The 15750-nt window shown below is 50.6% G+C and overlaps 2 protein-coding genes across 2 annotated transcripts; both read left to right on the forward strand.

Annotated features, from left to right (window-relative positions):
• The first annotated feature begins 11 nt into the window (after positions 1 to 11).
• Anapc2 (anaphase promoting complex subunit 2) lies at positions 12 to 12092 on the forward strand. Its single transcript, XM_075985384.1, has 13 exons — positions 12 to 202; positions 431 to 1053; positions 1451 to 1583; positions 2330 to 2504; positions 3649 to 3768; positions 4916 to 5033; positions 5892 to 6073; positions 6725 to 6866; positions 7114 to 7189; positions 7271 to 7474; positions 10996 to 11125; positions 11406 to 11641; positions 11721 to 12092. The coding sequence occupies exons 1-13, from the start codon at positions 56 to 58 to the stop codon at positions 11931 to 11933; spliced, it is 2499 nt and encodes an 832-aa protein (XP_075841499.1). The 5' UTR covers positions 12 to 55; the 3' UTR covers positions 11934 to 12092.
• Positions 12093 to 14590: 2498 nt separating this feature from the next.
• Positions 14591 to 15645, forward strand: Tmem210 (transmembrane protein 210). Its single transcript, XM_075985397.1, has 4 exons — positions 14591 to 14678; positions 14834 to 14969; positions 15202 to 15231; positions 15393 to 15645. Exons 1-4 carry the CDS (start codon positions 14591 to 14593, stop codon positions 15592 to 15594), a joined length of 456 nt encoding a protein of 151 aa, XP_075841512.1. The 3' UTR covers positions 15595 to 15645.
• The last annotated feature ends 105 nt before the right edge of the window (positions 15646 to 15750 follow it).

Below are 15750 nucleotides of genomic sequence, written 5' to 3' on the forward strand. Positions count from 1 at the left end.
CGCGCCGGTGTCATCACCGTGCGCCGCGTTGGGCGGGTCTGTTTTGTGGACGCTGATGGAGGCCGAGGCTGTGGCGGTGACGGCGGCGGAGGCGGTGGCAATTGCCACCGCCGATGACTGCGACTCTAGGCCTGGACAGGAGCTCTTGGTTGCTTGGAATACCGTGAGCACTGGTCTGGTGCCGCCGGCCGCGCTGGGGCTGGTGAGGCCTGGGAAAGGTTGGCGGGCCTGTCGGGTCGCGACTCTGCATGATTTAGGGAGTTGGGGCCTCACAGCTCCGTGCGAGCATCCTGTGATGGGTTTGCCTCCTTCCTCAGCTATCTGATTCGTTTGGTTCCCCTAGCAGCCTTTGGCTGCTGATTTTTTCACCCCCTCCCCCCTTTTTTTTACTCCCACCTCCCCACCCCCCTCACGGTTTTCCGTGCTCCAGGCATCTTCCCGGACCAGCGGTGGAGTTCCACCAAAGGAGGAAGAGCTCCGTGCAGCGGTGGAGGTTCTGAGGGGCCACGGTTTGCACTCTGTCCTGGAGGAGTGGTTCGTGGAGGTGCTGCAGAACGACCTGCAGGGCAACATTGCTCCGGAGTTCTGGAATGCCATCGCCCAGCGCGAAAACTCCGTTGATGAACCGCAATGCCTCCAGCTGCTCCTGGATGCCTTCGGTCTGCTGGAAAGCCGCTTGGATCCCTACCTGCACAGCCTAGAACTCCTAGAGAAATGGACTCGTCTGGGCTTGCTGATGGGCTCTGGAGCTCAGGGGCTTCGGGAAAAAGTTCACATCATGTTACGGGGAGTCCTGTTCTTTTCCACCCCCAGGACATTCCAGGAGATGGTCCAGCGCCTCTATAGCCGTTTCCTGAGAGTCTATATGCAGAGCAAGAGAAAAGGAGAAGGGGGCACAGACCCCGAGCTTGAGGGTGAACTAGACAGCCGGTATGCCCGCCGCAGGTACTACCGACTCCTGCAGAGCCCTCTGTGCGCAGGCTGCGGCAGTGACAAACAGCAGTGTTGGTGCCGACAGGCACTGGAGCAGTTCCACCAGCTCAGCCAGGTCCTGTGAGTACCTCCTCCTTGGCCATGCTTCTGTTTCTCTGGATGCCCATTTGTCCTGAATTCAGTAGACCTCTATGTAGAGCTGGTAAACTGACTGGTGACGTCTTTCCGTCTGTACCTGTTTTTATTATTTGAGACAGGGTTTCTCTGTGTAACAATCCAGGCTGTCCTGGAACTCACTTTGTCTCAGAGATCTGCCTGTCTCTGCCTTCCAAGTGCTGGGATTAAAGGTGTGTGCCATCACCGCCCAGCATAGCCAGGGATTACCGTGTAACAAGTTTACACTCGGTCCTGGACCTAGGTATGGGGTGTATGTCCTGTGTATCCCTTAGGGAAGAACCCTTGTAGGGAAGGGACAGATGTGTGTTGTGGGTTCTCCATGAGCAGGGATCTCCTCCAGGCATAGGCTCAGTCTGCTGGAGCGGGTCAGCGCTGAGGCCGTAACCACCACCCTGCATCAGGTGACCCGGGAAAGGATGGAAGACCGCTGCCGAGGAGAGTATGAGCGCTCCTTTCTGCGAGAGTTCCATAAGGTGAGACTCTTCTTCCTGGGCTGTGTCCTGTCAAGGCAAAAGTGGATTTTCCACAGACATATCTAGCAGTAGGCAGGTTGACCAGGAGTAGTGACGGTTGAGGTTATTGTGGTGCTGGGTAGAGGCCAATCCTAGACAAGGTACTAAATAGGTCCTATGGCTAGAAGAAGAATCCTGGGCCAGAGGTGGCTCCAAGAGGTTTCCCCAGGCAAGTATGGCAAGACAGGCCAGCCAGACCCTCCTCTTTCCACTGCCGTACAAAATGTGTGCTCGCTTAACAGTTCCTCCTGGATTAATCTACAACCTAGTACCTGTACCCTAGCATAGAGGTAGGGTGTCCCAGTGGAGGCCTCTAGTTGCTGATACTATTGGGGTATATGGTGTGTAATTTTGCTATGGGCTTCACAGCATTGTGAAAAAGCTAGGTTCAGCCCCATGAAGCTGTCCACCCTGTTTCTGCTTCACTCCCAATCTCCCATTTTTCAAATGTCTATCCCCTGTGGATGCATATTAGCCGTAATGGGGCCTGGTCAGAGTGGGTGTCCCCACAGTGATAGCCTAGAGTCATAAGCTTGGAAACTCTTGGAGCGACCACATTGAGCCCTGGACAGTGGAGTGTAGGTTTGGTGCTTTTGGCTTCCAGACATGGTGGAGGCTCCTTTAGGATACTGCCAAAAGTATGTGGTTACTGGGTCAGGCTGGCGCTTTTAATGTCATTACACCTCACACACACTGGTCTTCCACAGTGGATCGAGAGAGTGGTTGGTTGGCTTGGCAAAGTTTTCCTTCAGGACAACCCCAGCAGGCCGTGTTCTCCAGAAGCTGGGAACACACTGCGTCGTTGGCGCTGCCACGTGCAGAGATTCTTCTACCGTATCTATGCCAGCCTGCGCATTGAGGAGCTTTTCAGCATCATCCGAGGTTGGTCCTGCCTCTGACCCTGCAGTGATTGCCTATGCTTTTCCTTCAGCTGTTGGCAGGGTGGTGCGCTGAACAGAGCTAGCCCTCCTGACATGGCTCAGAGTCTAGAGCAGCACTTCCTGGATATCCACTCCTGTTTCTTTCATTTTGGCTCCTGCTTGGGACTGGCCCCTATGTGTCAGTCTGTCATGTTGATGCAGTGTCAGCTTGTAGAAAGTGAGTAGGATAGGGCTCATCAGTTAGGATTTGTTACTGTCACAGAAGAGTCAGGTTCGGTTACCAGCATCAGGGGGTCTGAAACCCTCTTCTGCCCTTCACTGCTGCCAGGCACATGGAGCACACAGACAGATAATATTTCTTACCCTTACAAGCAAATGCTCATACATATAAAAATTTTAAGTAAAAAAGAGTTTGAAGGCAGTCCTCGTTAATTGCAGGAGTCATTTGACAAAATTGTTTTTCTTTTCCCAAGAGACTGAAATTTAAATTTCACAGCTAGTACAGCATGGACAGTTCAGTTGTCTCCTTTTGTTTTGTTTTGTTTTTTAAAGACTTATTTATTATGTATACACTTTTCTGCCTGCAGGCCAGAAGAGGGCACCAGAACTCAATATATAGATGGTTGTGAGCTACCATGTGGTTGCTGGGAATTGAACTCAGGACCTTTGGAAGAGCAGCCAGTACTCTTAACTTCTGAGGCCACCTCTCCAGCCCCCCCGCTGTCTTCTATTGTACACCACAGGAGGGATGACTGTGTTGTGTGAGTTAAGGCAGCTGTGGGTATCAAAGTCTTTGAGAGTTAGTGAGGCAGTCAACTGTGCCTCTGGTCAGATGAAACAGTCATCTCTGGTCAGATTGGCCTCTAGTGAAGATTACATTGAAAATTACAACATTTTATACCTGATGGGTGACTCCTGTCTGAGCCTCTGCCAGATTGTGTATCTTGTTCTTCCCCCATCTCTCTCTGTCTATGTATATACACACACATACACACTTATACCGTACATATACTATATATACATATGTATCTGTATATATAAACCCTATATTTGTAATGCATATATTATATACTACATATAATACCTCTTTTAGTGTTTATTATGCCTTTTTTCTTACCTATTCCTGTGGCATGGTTCTCTTTCAGACTTCCCAGACTCTCGGCCAGCCATTGAGGACCTTAAATACTGCTTGGAGAGGACAGATCAGAGGCAGCAGCTGCTTGTGTCCCTCAAGGTGGCCTTAGAGACTCGACTCCTTCACCCAGGTACCATATGTAGCCACTGTGGACTGGCCATTCAAGTAGCTCTCAGGGCTCACATGAAGTTCTTGAGAAAGGAACAGGTTAAGAATGAAAGCAATTTATTTTTATTTTTATATTTATTTATTTTGAGGCAGGGTTTCTTTGTAGCTTTGGAGCCTTCCTGAAACTCAATCTGTAGACCAGGCTGGCCTCAAACTCACAGAGATCCACTCGTCTCTGCCTCCCGAGTGCTGGGATTAAAGGCATGCATCACCACCACCCAGCTTAAGAAGCAGTTTTTGAAGTCTTTGGGAGAGCTGGATTAACCCTGAGCTTTATCCATCTTTGGAGGAAGTCAGCCTGTCTGACTTGATCTAAAGGTTATAAGTGGTTTGTGTATTATTTTTGTATTTCTGTGACCAAATGCATGACAGAATCAACTTCAGGGCAGAAGGATTTCTTCTCTTGGTCTCAGAAGGTTACAGTTTATCATAATGGGAAAGGTATGATGGCAAGCCACAGACAAGAAACTCCAAGACTTCAGGAAGTAATGTGTTTCCACTGGTTCAACCCTGACTACTAAAGGCTCTTTTTTTGTTTTTGTTTTGTTCTTGTTTTTTTGAGACATGGTCTCTTTATTTGATTAGACTGCCTTGAACTCACAAAGATCTGCCTGTCTCTGTCTCCCAGTTGCTGGGATCAAAGGCATGTGCTACCACACATGGTTTGGTAAAGGTTCTTGGACCTTTACAATCGCACCACGAATTGGTAATCAAGCCTTCAAAATATGAGCCTAGCTTGGAAGTGGCAGCACATTCTTTAATCCCAGCACTCGGGAGGCAGAGGCAGGCAGGACTACAGAGTGAGTTCCAGGACAGCCAGGGCTACTCAGAGAAACCCTATCTCGAAAAACAAAAACCATGAGCCTGTTGGGGCCATTCTAGAGTCAAACCCATAGCAGACTGCTCCTTGGAAAATTCTGGAGACTGTGATTATAAATCAGTTGAATCGGGTAGGGGCAAGAAGGTAATCTGCAGTCTCCTTGGATGAGGGTCACATGGCGACCTTCAGATCACCTAGCCGATGTGGTTAGTTGCCTACTCAAGTTTTGGCATTCAGGAGGCCGCTGTCCAGGCTGCTGTATGATTTCTATCCCCTAATCCCCTTGTAGGTGTCAACACTTGTGATATCATCACTCTCTACATTTCTGCCATCAAGGCGTTACGTGTGCTAGATCCTTCTATGGTCATCCTAGAGGTGGCTTGTGAGCCAATCCGTCGCTACCTGAGGTGAGTGCCACTAGCACCTGGGTCACTCCTGCTGAGCTCTGGTCCTGACATGCCGTAGACATGGATTGGCTCAGGGTAGGGGCCTCTTTTCCTTTTACTAGTGCTGGGTCTTTTCTACCACACATTGTCGAGGTGTGGTGTGTGTGTCAGTGTCAGGGCCTACTTCCCTGATCCCGGCAGAGAGAGAAACTTGTGTGTTTGTGTGTGTGTATGTGTATCAGGGTCTACTTCTCCCTCCCTGACATAGAGAGAAGCTTGTCTAGGGCCTAGCCTTGTTGATCCAATCTGACAGATTAAAGAAGAGATTTGGGGGCCAGGTGGCGTTGGTGCACACCTTCAATCACAGCATTTGGGAGGCAGAGGCAGGCGGATCTGTGTGAGTTCATGACCGACCAGCCTGGTCTACAAGAGCTAGTTCTAAGACTGGCTCCAAAGCAACATAGAAACCCTGCCTTGAAATACCAAAAAAAAAGGGGGGGGGCTTGGTATCTGTACAGCTTCGACCTTCAGAGCCTCTGTGACCTTTCTGGTGGATTCCCTGGCAAAGCTGGCCAGAAAGCTCTCAGGCAGCAGAGTTTCTAGGTTTAGGGATTAGTGAACCAGATACCAGATGAGAAGTGTTAGGTGACTGCTCTGGCTCGGGTTTTCTCCTTCCTAGTCATTGAACTCATCTCACTGTCTTAGCCCCTGCTTTTTTTCAGAGTAGTGCTGCTTTAGTTTTTTGTTTTTTTTTCTATGAAGCCAGATGGGCCTGTCTTTAGTACATGCCAGTTAGCACTGGGCACACTAGGATGGGTTATACCAGGTGTCATGATGCCTTTGTATATTGTTGGTGACAGCAACATTCAATTCGGTTAGGACACGAGAGGACACAGTACGGCAGATTGTGGCTGGGCTGACAGGGGACTCGGATGGGACTGGAGACTTGGCTGTTGAGCTATCTAAGACCGACCCAGCCAGCCTGGAGACCGGCCAGGACAGTGAGGATGATTCTGGCGAGCCCGAGGATTGGGTGCCTGACCCTGTAGATGCTGATCCAGGTCAGTTTACCTATTGGCCTCACCTTGTCCCTCTGCTAGTTTTTTTGGAGGTCTGTTGGGTTCTGTCATATATGTTGCTACCCATGCCTGGCTGTATCAGAATCAGCATTGTCTCAAGCTTGAGATGAGAGGTCAGGGCCTTGCTTAACACCAGTTTGTTCGCTATCTCTTTTTCACTGTCTAGCCACTCCAGTTAACTATAGTTGGTGCCCTTGTGGGACATACATGAAAGAACAGATTTATGGGAAGTTTGTACCCCACTTCTGTGATTTTTGTCCTCTAGTGAATTAAGGTAGCACCTCTGGCTGAGTCCCATCTCTTGCTTGGCTACAGTCTGCTGGGTTTTCAAAGGCTGTGTATTCTTTGTCTTGCTTAGGTCTTAGCATGAACTCTATACATCTTCAGTAAAAGGAAAACCCAAGAACCTTTATTGTATTCCTTATGGCTGACTGAGGATCCAGGAGGTGCTTGTGAGATAGAGGCACTGTGGGTAGAACAGGTGCCCTAGGAACCAACCCTGGGTCTACTAGGAGACATATTACTCCCAGCTGCCCAGAACATTGAGAGCAAGCCCTCCAGGCCGTGAACTCTGAGGTGTCACTGTTCTTGTCAAGGTTCCAGTGGTATGCCCCTCTCCCCAATGCTGTGCAGGAAAGTCGAGTTCCAAGCGACGCTCTTCAGACATCATTAGCCTCCTGGTCAGCATCTATGGCAGTAAGGACCTCTTTATCAATGAGTACCGCTCACTACTTGCAGATCGCCTCCTCCACCAGTTCAGTTTCAGCCCTGAGAGGTAAGGCAAGGGGCTGGTTGACCTCCAGGGGGCGCTGAGGCCTAAAGCCTTCATTCAGTGTTTGGAGGAAAACACTTGACTATTTACTGCCCTTATTGGCCAAGGTGACCGAACTCTGGCCCTAGTGCTTCCTGCCTTTCCTCCAGCCCAGGGTGTCCTAGGCAGAGTGGGTGTCCTGGGAAGCTGCTTAGGGTACCAGTTGAAATGGAGGCACACTGCAGTCCCTCCCAGAAACTTGTCCTTCCAGGGAGATCCGTAATGTGGAGCTGTTGAAGCTGCGCTTTGGTGAGGCCCCCATGCATTTCTGTGAGGTCATGCTCAAGGTAAGTGTCCAGGACTCCCCAGCCAGTTGTTTCCCAATCCCTCCGTTGAGCTCAGGACATTGATGTGATGCCCCTTCTTAGGACATGGCAGATTCCCGCCGCATCAATGCCAATATCCGTGAGGAGGATGAGAAGCGGCCTATAGAAGAACAACCGCCATTTGGGGTCTATGCCGTCATATTGTCCAGTGAATTTTGGCCTCCCTTCAAAGATGAGAAGCTGGAGGTCCCTGAGGACATCAGGGCTGCCCTAGACGTTTACTGCAAGAAGTATGAGAAACTGAAGGTACAGCCAGTAGGCCTCTTGCTAGTTTGTATCTCTGTGTATCAGACCCTTACAGTGGGTGGTATGGCCAAGTCCAAGGATCCTTTTTCCTGAGCTTGTGGTCAGTTATGGCAGGGAAGGCAAGAGTGTGACACACTCCACAGGTGACGATGCCTTCTGTAGGCCATAGAATACAACCTAATGAATGCTCTGACCCAGAGGTGCTGAGAGGGTGCAGGCATCCAGGTGGCAAGCACCCTAATTGAAGGAGCATATAGTCCCCTGTAGGGGTCAGCCTAGGAGAAACTAGGTGGCCGTCTGGCTTGGGAACACCTGCAGCATCTTGTTTGTGATGGGAAAGTCCTGAGTCTAGATGTGTTTCTGCCTGCAGTCAGGAGGAAGCCTGTTCTGCTTCAGGCTCAGGATCTGTGCTCTGGATGAGTCCTGAGAACTTAAAATCTGCTTCCTTCAGGGGGCAACAAAGTGGAACCAAGATGGAGGGCCCTGATTGGGGAAGTTATAGAAGAGGAATGTTTGTGCCTGTAGCTATGAGATGAGAGCCTTGCTGCTCTCAACCCTGTCTCGGTTTCTGGAAATGTCTAGGTATAGTGTTTGTGACCTTTACTGACACCAGGTGAAAGTGTGTTTACTGGTCAACAGTGTGGCCTGCTGTGGCCTGTTCCGCGGTGATGTATCTAGTTACAGTGTCTGAGTGCCCTGACCCTAACCCTAACCCCTAATCCCTAACCCACTTCCTGGTTGAGTGGCCAGTCCTGTGTACTCAATGTCCTCTCCTACCATCCCTCTGACTACTTTGATAGTATGAAATACCTGTTGGTTTTGCTGGGTTTTCACCCTGGTTCCCAGACATGGCTTAGCCACATCTTGTTAGAGTAGCCGTACTCCAGTGTCCTTTATCTCATTTTTGCTGGGCACTGGGAGCTCTGGTAAACAGGGCTGTGCTAAGAGGTTAGGCCTAGGCCACGATTCCTTCGTCTTTCTCCACAGAGCTCCTAGAGGAGATCTTGCTGGGTCTGTGGATGGCTGACTGTATAGCCCATGTTTTGTGACCATTTTGCAGGTCACGCCTGTCGAACCAGTGCTGGGAAGCTAAACTGGCTGTAACCAGGGGAAGCCACTGATACCATCTCCTTTTCTATCCTTGAATTGGGTTTATTGATGTCTCTCCCTTAAGAGCTGCAGAGGTCCCAGAGGGACTCAGAGCATCACTTGGCCACCAGAACAGCAGAATCAGTGTCCTGGGCACCACTTTAATAAAAAACTGGAAATTACAGGGTTTACTAGGTTAGAAATGTGTTAATATTGGGTTGTACTTCCCCAGAATGCTCTAGGACAAAAAAGTTGCTTCCTGCCTGTTGCAGTTTTCAGTAGCCCTGGCTGATCCAGGTAAATGTTTCTTTTGCTTTATTTTGTTTTTTAAGACAGGGTTTCTCTGTGTAACCCTAGCTCTCCTGGAACTCGCTCTGTAGACCACTCTGGCTTTGAACTCACAGATATCAACCTGCTTCTGCCTCCTTTCTGCTGATTAAAGGCGTGTGCCACCACCGTCCAGCGAGAAATTGAGTTTGATAACAGCTCTTTGACTCAGTGCTCTGTCACTGATGGCTTGGACACTGCAAACTCCATGGGAATCCACCAAGGTTTTTGAGTTTTGCACCAGCAATAATGCTAACAGTTTGAATGAAAGTGACAAGAGTCTATACTGACATGTGGGCTTGCTTGGCAAGCCAAGAGGACAGAGGGCTGTTACCAAACTCAAACAATTTCTCAGCAATAGGCTGATCCTGAGCCAGGTGTGGTGGTGCATGCCTGTCACCCCGCTCTTGGGAAGCAGACACAACAGCAACACTACTGGTTGAGGCTAGTCTGTTCTACATAGCAGGTTTCAAGACAACTAGAGGCCGGGCGGTGGTGGCGCACGCCTTTAATCCCAGCACTCGGGAGGCAGAGGCAGGCGGATCTCTGTGAGTTCGAGACCAGCCTGGTCTACAAGAGCTAGTTCCAGGACAGGCTCCAAAACCACAGAGAAACCCTGTCTCGAAAAACCAAAAAAAAAAAAAAGACAACTAGAGCATTATAGTAAGGCTCCAGCTAAAAAAACAGGAGGCACAGGCCGGGCTGTGGTGGCGCATGTCTTTAATCCCAGCACTCTGGAGGCAGAGGCAGGCAGGTCTCTGTGAGTTCGAGGCCAGCCTGGACTACAAGAGCTAGTTCCAGGACAGGCTCCAAAAGCCACAGAGAAGCCCTGTCTCGAAAGTGAGGGGGAGGGGTAGCTTCCTGGATATCCCATGTGTTACTGGTTTCTACTGAGATAATCAGTTGGATCTACAAGTCACAACAGACTAGCAAATGACTAGCTACAATCTGGCAGTTTTCTGACAGCTGTTTTCCCTCAGGGTCTAGTACTGTGTTCCCTGTTTCCATCTGAGCCCTCATCAGAAGGTCCTCAGTGCCCACATTTCTATATCAGTGTTGTTCCCTGTGGTGTTTTCCATGGTGTGTGCATCCTCTAGGATGACAGCAGCCCTTGTTCCCAAACCATCACCAGCATCATCCTTACCTTCGGTATTGTACCAGTTGTCTCCAACAAATCTAGGCTCCAGCGTCCATGCACTTCCTGTTGTGCAATCCCAAAGCCACTTCAATATTCCAGCTATTTATTTTTGTAATAGTATTCCTCCCTAAAAGCAGAATTTTTTTTTTTTCTGGAACTAGCTCTGTACAACAGGCTAGCCTCAAACTCAGGCTAGCTTCTGCCTCCCAAGTGCTGGGATTAAAAGCATGCACCACCACCACCTGGCAGAATATTCATTTTTTATGACTACTATAACAGAATGTTAGGGACTGGGTAGTTTTAAACAACAGAAGTATGTTGTTTTAGTTCTGGAAAGTAGAAGTCCAGTGTGAGGGTGTTGGCAACACTGCTCATTCTGACGCCTAAAAAGAATGCACTCCTTGCTTTCCCAACTTTTGGTATATACTCTATGCCTCATCTCTACTACCTTCTGTGCCTGTGTTTTAGCCTTGTCCTTCTCTCTCTCTTTTGTTTTTTGTTTTGGTTTTTGAGATAGAGTTTCTCTGTAGCTTTGGAGTTTATCCTGGAACTCCCTCTGTAGACTTCAAACTGGCTGGCCTCAAACTTACAGAGATCCGCCTCTCTCTGCTTCCCGAGTGCTGGGATTAAAGGCGTGCGCCACCACCGCCTGGCTTAGTATCCCCTCTTAACTAATTACATCTGTATCAACTCTGTTTGCAAATAGCTCACATTCCGAGGTACTGAGGGATCAGACATGAGAGGGACACAATTTACCAGCAGTACCCATTGTTATATTGTGGTTGCTCAGGAGCTGGGCACTGGAACCAGGTCTCCCACACTTGCTACTGCCTGCCAGGGATGGCATTGGTACAGGCCATTGGTGCAGGAGCCATTCCTTGCCAGGTAGCATGCCATAGGAGCCTGTGCCTTGTTCATCTGGACCTGGCTGGAACCCACTGGATTATTCTTACTGATTCCTGCCCAGGCTATGCGGACCCTCAGTTGGAAGCACACTCTGGGCTTGGTGACAATGGATGTGGAGCTGGCTGACCGTACCCTGTCTGTTGCAGTGACCCCAGTGCAGGCAGTGATCTTGCTGTATTTCCAGGACCAAGGTGAGTCCCTAGAACCCCATCTGGTCTGCCTGAGCACACTACCTTGGGACCACTAGGCACTTCTTGTCTAATGAGCAGTGAGGTGATACACTGTCCCTGTGTCCCATCATCGTCCCCTATCCTCCCCTTCCCAGGAGGGCAGGATTTAGGGGTAGCAACCATTCCTTTTACCCATGAGTCAAGCTGGACAATTCTCATCCCTCTGGGTTCCCAGCTGGTTAATTGCATTGGAGAAGGTAAAGCTCCAGTGTATCCTGCTTTCCTGTGATTCTGCACACAGCCAGCTGGACCCTGGAGGAGCTGAGCAAGGTGGTAAAGATGCCTGTGGCACTGTTGCGGAGGCGCATGTCAGTGTGGCTTCAGCAGGGTGTGCTGCGGGAGGAGCCTCCAGGCACTTTCTCTGTTATTGAGGAGGAGCGGCCTCAGGACAGGGACAACATGGTGCTGATTGACAGTGATGATGAGAGTGACTCTGGCATGGCGTCCCAGGCTGACCAGAAGGAAGAGGAATTGCTGGTGCGTTGGCCACTTTCATAGTGGGCTGGGGGTGGGCCAAGAAGGTGACTGTCTGACCATCTCTGGCTTCTGTTCCTAGCTCTTCTGGACGTACATCCAGGCCATGTTGACCAACCTAGAGAGCCTCTCTCTGGAGCGCATCTATAGCATGCTCCGAATGTTTGTCATGACTGGCCCTGCTCTGGCTGAGATTGACCTGCAGGAACTCCAGGGCTACCTGCAGAAGAAGGTCCGCGACCAGCAGCTCATCTACTCTGCAGGTGTCTACCGCCTGCCTAAGAGTTGCAACTGATGTCCCTCTTCTGAGCTCTGACCCATAGCATTCATGCCTGTGTGGCCACTGGATAGACAGTTAGGGTACCTTCTTACCCCCCATGTGTCTGTGCCTAGCCCCCGTCCATTCCCTGCCTAACACCCAAAGTACAAATTAAAATTAAAGTAGATTGGTTCATCTTTTCCTGTAGTTTTTTGACACATACACATACCTCCATAACCACCCTACATTAGCTCTATAGGGCCCGTGTTCCTAGCAGCAGGTAAGGCAATAGATTCCCTGAAGCTATCTTCTATAGGCTGCCTACGACCCATGCTTGTTTGGGTAAAAGTAAATAGGGTTAGCTCCCCAGACTCTCCTGAGTTAGACTTATAGCCCCATCCTGCTTTTATGGTCTTTAAAGGAATCTTGGATCTTCACTTGTGTGTAGCCTATGTGGAGTTAATGCCAGGCTTTGTGTTGTTAGGACATTTGCACCCACCAGATCTTCCAAAGTCAGGCAACCTGAGTCACATATACTCCCTGTGTCCAGCAGACAATAGCCACTTAAGGACATAATCTAGTGGCCAGAGCATTAGATCTTTGTCCCTCTTTCTTGCACCAGATATTACATAGTACATGTATGTATTCAGATTCTTTTATGTCCTCAAGATTTGCCGTCAGAATTTATGGACAAGGGCAGGGGTGAGAGGAGAACCAGGAACCAATTTAATCCTTTCCCTCAAGTTAGGGCTCAGCCACCCTGAAAAGCAGGCTGTGTCCCAGATGCTAGCTGAGGACAGGCTAGGACCTGGTGGGGCAGTGTGGACTCCTGCTTCCCTGTCCCAGAACAGCTGTTTGCCGGCAGGAAATACCCAGACCTGAGGCACTATCCTCAAAGGGAACAAAAGCTCTTTGGACTCATTGCTTGCACATCCTGATCCTTGCCCAAGGTGGATCCCAGGCCACAAGCCACAACCAGTCTCAGCTGCTGCCACTACCCCTAGACTATGCCCTTCTTTGTCCCTCATCCTCAGCTACTGGCTTTGGCTTATTCTGTACTTGGGTCCTGAGCAGAAATCCCCTTCAAGGGTTTCACCTCACCCGGCTGTTCTAGAGGAATCTTCTCTCCTCAGGTTTTAAAGGACTGAAGGCAGGTATTAGGCACAGGACCTTGGCCATAGCCTGAGGGTTCCCATAAATGTAGGAAACCTTGTTCACGGTATTTCAGAGATGAACTCTAGTCCCAGTTCTCAGACCCTGCTCTACCCCACTTAAGTGCTATTGCTACAAGAATAACTGTCAGGTGGTGGGCAGTGGTGGCACACGCCTTTAATCTCCAGGCAGAGGCGGGTGGATCTCTGTGAGTTCAAGGCCAGCCTGGTCTACAAGAGCTAGTTCCATGACAGGCTCCAAAGCTACAGAGAAACCCTGCATCCAAAAACAAAATATAACCTGTTAGAGGCCATGAAGGTGTTCCTATCTGGTTCATACCACCTGGCCACAGATGGGTGTGTCTTTGTCCTAACCAGGATATAAACTTGCTAGGCTGGCCTGGTAGGGTGACAGTGCCAGCCCCTGGGCCTCAGGCACACCTTCTGTCCTGCATTCCTTTAGACTGTGGATGGATCTTAAAGACCAGAGAGGTCTTGGTTCTCCTTGTTTAACCAATACAAAGCTCATGTCAGGAGTTGTTTCTCGACTAACCCTGTAAGGGTACCTGTGTCTGCTGTCACGGATGTCCCCAGTGATGAGGGCCAGTGGGTTCAAGCTGTGCCCTCCCCTCCTGGCACCGTGTTGGCTCCAGCTGGCAGGAGGCTGGGCTCAGCTGCAGGGCTGACATTTCCTCTTAGTTTGCTTGGCAGATCCTCATAGAGGAGAATGGCAGCCGGGTGGGGCTGCGCCTGCATCTCAGCCTGGGACAACAAGTTCAGGACAGAGCTGTAGGTTAACCCTGACCATGCCAGCCTGTAGGCAAACTAGTTCCCTTGGGCAGCGGCTGATTACAGAGTCAACAGACCCTCAGAGCATCGAGCTCCAACTAATAAGAGGTGTGAGCCAGAGACTGCAACCCTTTCTGAGCCATCTGCTGCCTGGGGGTGTTATTCTAAGGCTATGGTATGGTGTCCTGCTCAGGCATACGTAGCCAGTGACTCTCCCATCCCAATAGATGATCAAGGATTCCTTAGGCTACCAGCAGTCCCTTAACTCGGACTAAAGGCTGTATGAGCTCAGTCCTCCAAAGCAACCAAGGAGGGCAGCTGAACACATACTCACCCCACCTCCCATAGCCTCCTTGTCCCCTACCTGCCTCAACTTGGGGAGGGTTTTGTTAACGAGAAGTCTCGTAGAGCTCTATCTCTACTCAGAGGTCAGATGTGGACAAGCAAACTGAGGTCTTGGTCCCCAACACCAGAGGGCAAAGTAAGGTTCTCACCCGTTTATCTAGAGCTGCTATCTGTAAAACTGTAGCCCTACTATCCCCTGTCGCAGATTTGACTAGAGCTTGCAAACCCTGTCACCTTTACCTGCTCCATCCAGGGCTGTCCGCCCAGGACTCCTAGAATTCCAGCATCCAAGTGGCCTGGGTTCTCTGAGTCCCTGCCCCCACACCCTCTGCCTCACAGCTCCACTGTGAGGTCAGCACCTTCCAATGAGTTCCGTCTAGAGGTGTGTGGTGGGGCTGGGGACTGAACATGGCCCCCTGTCCCCAGCCTGACTCCTGCCCAGCTGGCAGCCCCCTTGGTCTGATATGTTTGTCCCTTTTGCTCACCCCTGCTGCAGGTGCCTCCTCCCACTAGCCCCCCAGCCACAGTCTCACCCTTTTCCAAGCAGGACAAGCCACTTGTGTCCTGAGAGCCACTGGGGTGGGGGGTGGGGGATGACCTGAGGTCGTCCACAGATGACTGGCTCCTGGTCTTGTGGCCTTGTTTCTGCAGCTGGAACCTACTGTGAATGCAGCCTTGGCCTCAGCCGTGAGGCCCTTATTGCCCTCATTGTGGTACTGGCTGGTGTCAGTGCCAGCTGCTTCTGTGCACTCGTTGTTGTGGTGATCGGTGTCTTTCGGGCCAAGGGGTGCGTGAGCTTGGGGTTGGGCGCAACAGGAGTGGGGCCATTCTACTGGCCCTGGGCTGTCAGCCATGCCTTGAGGGGCCTCTTCTTGGGGTGGTGTGTCATGAGAGGCTGGGGTTAATATTTTCCAGGGTGTGTGTGGGGTATGGGGGTTCCAGGAAGAGGTTCCAGGGGGCTTCCAGGCATGTGGGAAGAGCATTTCTCCAGAATTCACACCTGCCTTTGTCCCCCTCAGTGATTCGTGCCCCAGACACATGGAAAACAGGTAAGCATGCCAGGAAAAGCCTCAAGGGTGAGCTGTGCCCTCTCTCTGCCCACTCCTGGAAGTAGAGATCACAGTGGTATCCAGAGCAATGTCCTCAAGGGCCAGCTTCTCTTGGGTGGCCAAGGCCCTGCCAGATCATGCTGACCCAGCCAATCATGCAGGTTGATAGTGCCCTTTGGGGTCCGGACAGATCGCATGGACCTGCGCTCGGTGCACATGGAGTCCCGCCTCATGGACCGTGACCTGGAGGTATCCATGATGCCGACCTTGAACAACCAGGGCCTCATGACCATTCCCATGGAGGTTCCTTTAGAGGAACCTCCTCCACCACCTCCACCTCCACCTCCTCCACCGCCACAGTAGCGGAGGGCAACTAGGGGAATTAAACAGTATTTAGTGATTGTGTGCTGTCCTTCTTGCAAGTCCCTCGAGATAGTGTTTGTCCTAGATCATGGAGGTGTCTCCACCCAGGGGCAGAGCCAGGGTTTTCAGCTCCTAGCCCAGCTGGCCAGTTCAGCT

Source organism: Microtus pennsylvanicus, chromosome 9 (assembly GCF_037038515.1).
Source record: "Microtus pennsylvanicus isolate mMicPen1 chromosome 9, mMicPen1.hap1, whole genome shotgun sequence".
Classification (NCBI taxonomy): domain Eukaryota; kingdom Metazoa; phylum Chordata; class Mammalia; order Rodentia; family Cricetidae; genus Microtus; species Microtus pennsylvanicus.

Excerpts from the sequence above, each read along its gene's own strand:
- Anapc2 (XM_075985384.1), top strand. The coding sequence starts at position 56 with ATGGAGGCCGAGGCTGTGGCGGTGACGGCGGCGGAGGCGGTGGCAATT. Across the intron at positions 2,505-3,648 it reads GCTTTTCAGCATCATCCGAG|ACTTCCCAGACTCTCGGCCA; the intron begins GTTGGTCCTGCC and ends GTTCTCTTTCAG. Across the intron at positions 5,034-5,891 it reads CCAATCCGTCGCTACCTGAG|GACACGAGAGGACACAGTAC; the intron begins GTGAGTGCCACT and ends CAATTCGGTTAG.
- Tmem210 (XM_075985397.1), top strand. The coding sequence starts at position 14,591 with ATGGCCCCCTGTCCCCAGCCTGACTCCTGCCCAGCTGGCAGCCCCCTT. Across the intron at positions 14,970-15,201 it reads GGTGTCTTTCGGGCCAAGGG|TGATTCGTGCCCCAGACACA; the intron begins GTGCGTGAGCTT and ends TGTCCCCCTCAG. Across the intron at positions 15,232-15,392 it reads CCCAGACACATGGAAAACAG|GTTGATAGTGCCCTTTGGGG; the intron begins GTAAGCATGCCA and ends CCAATCATGCAG.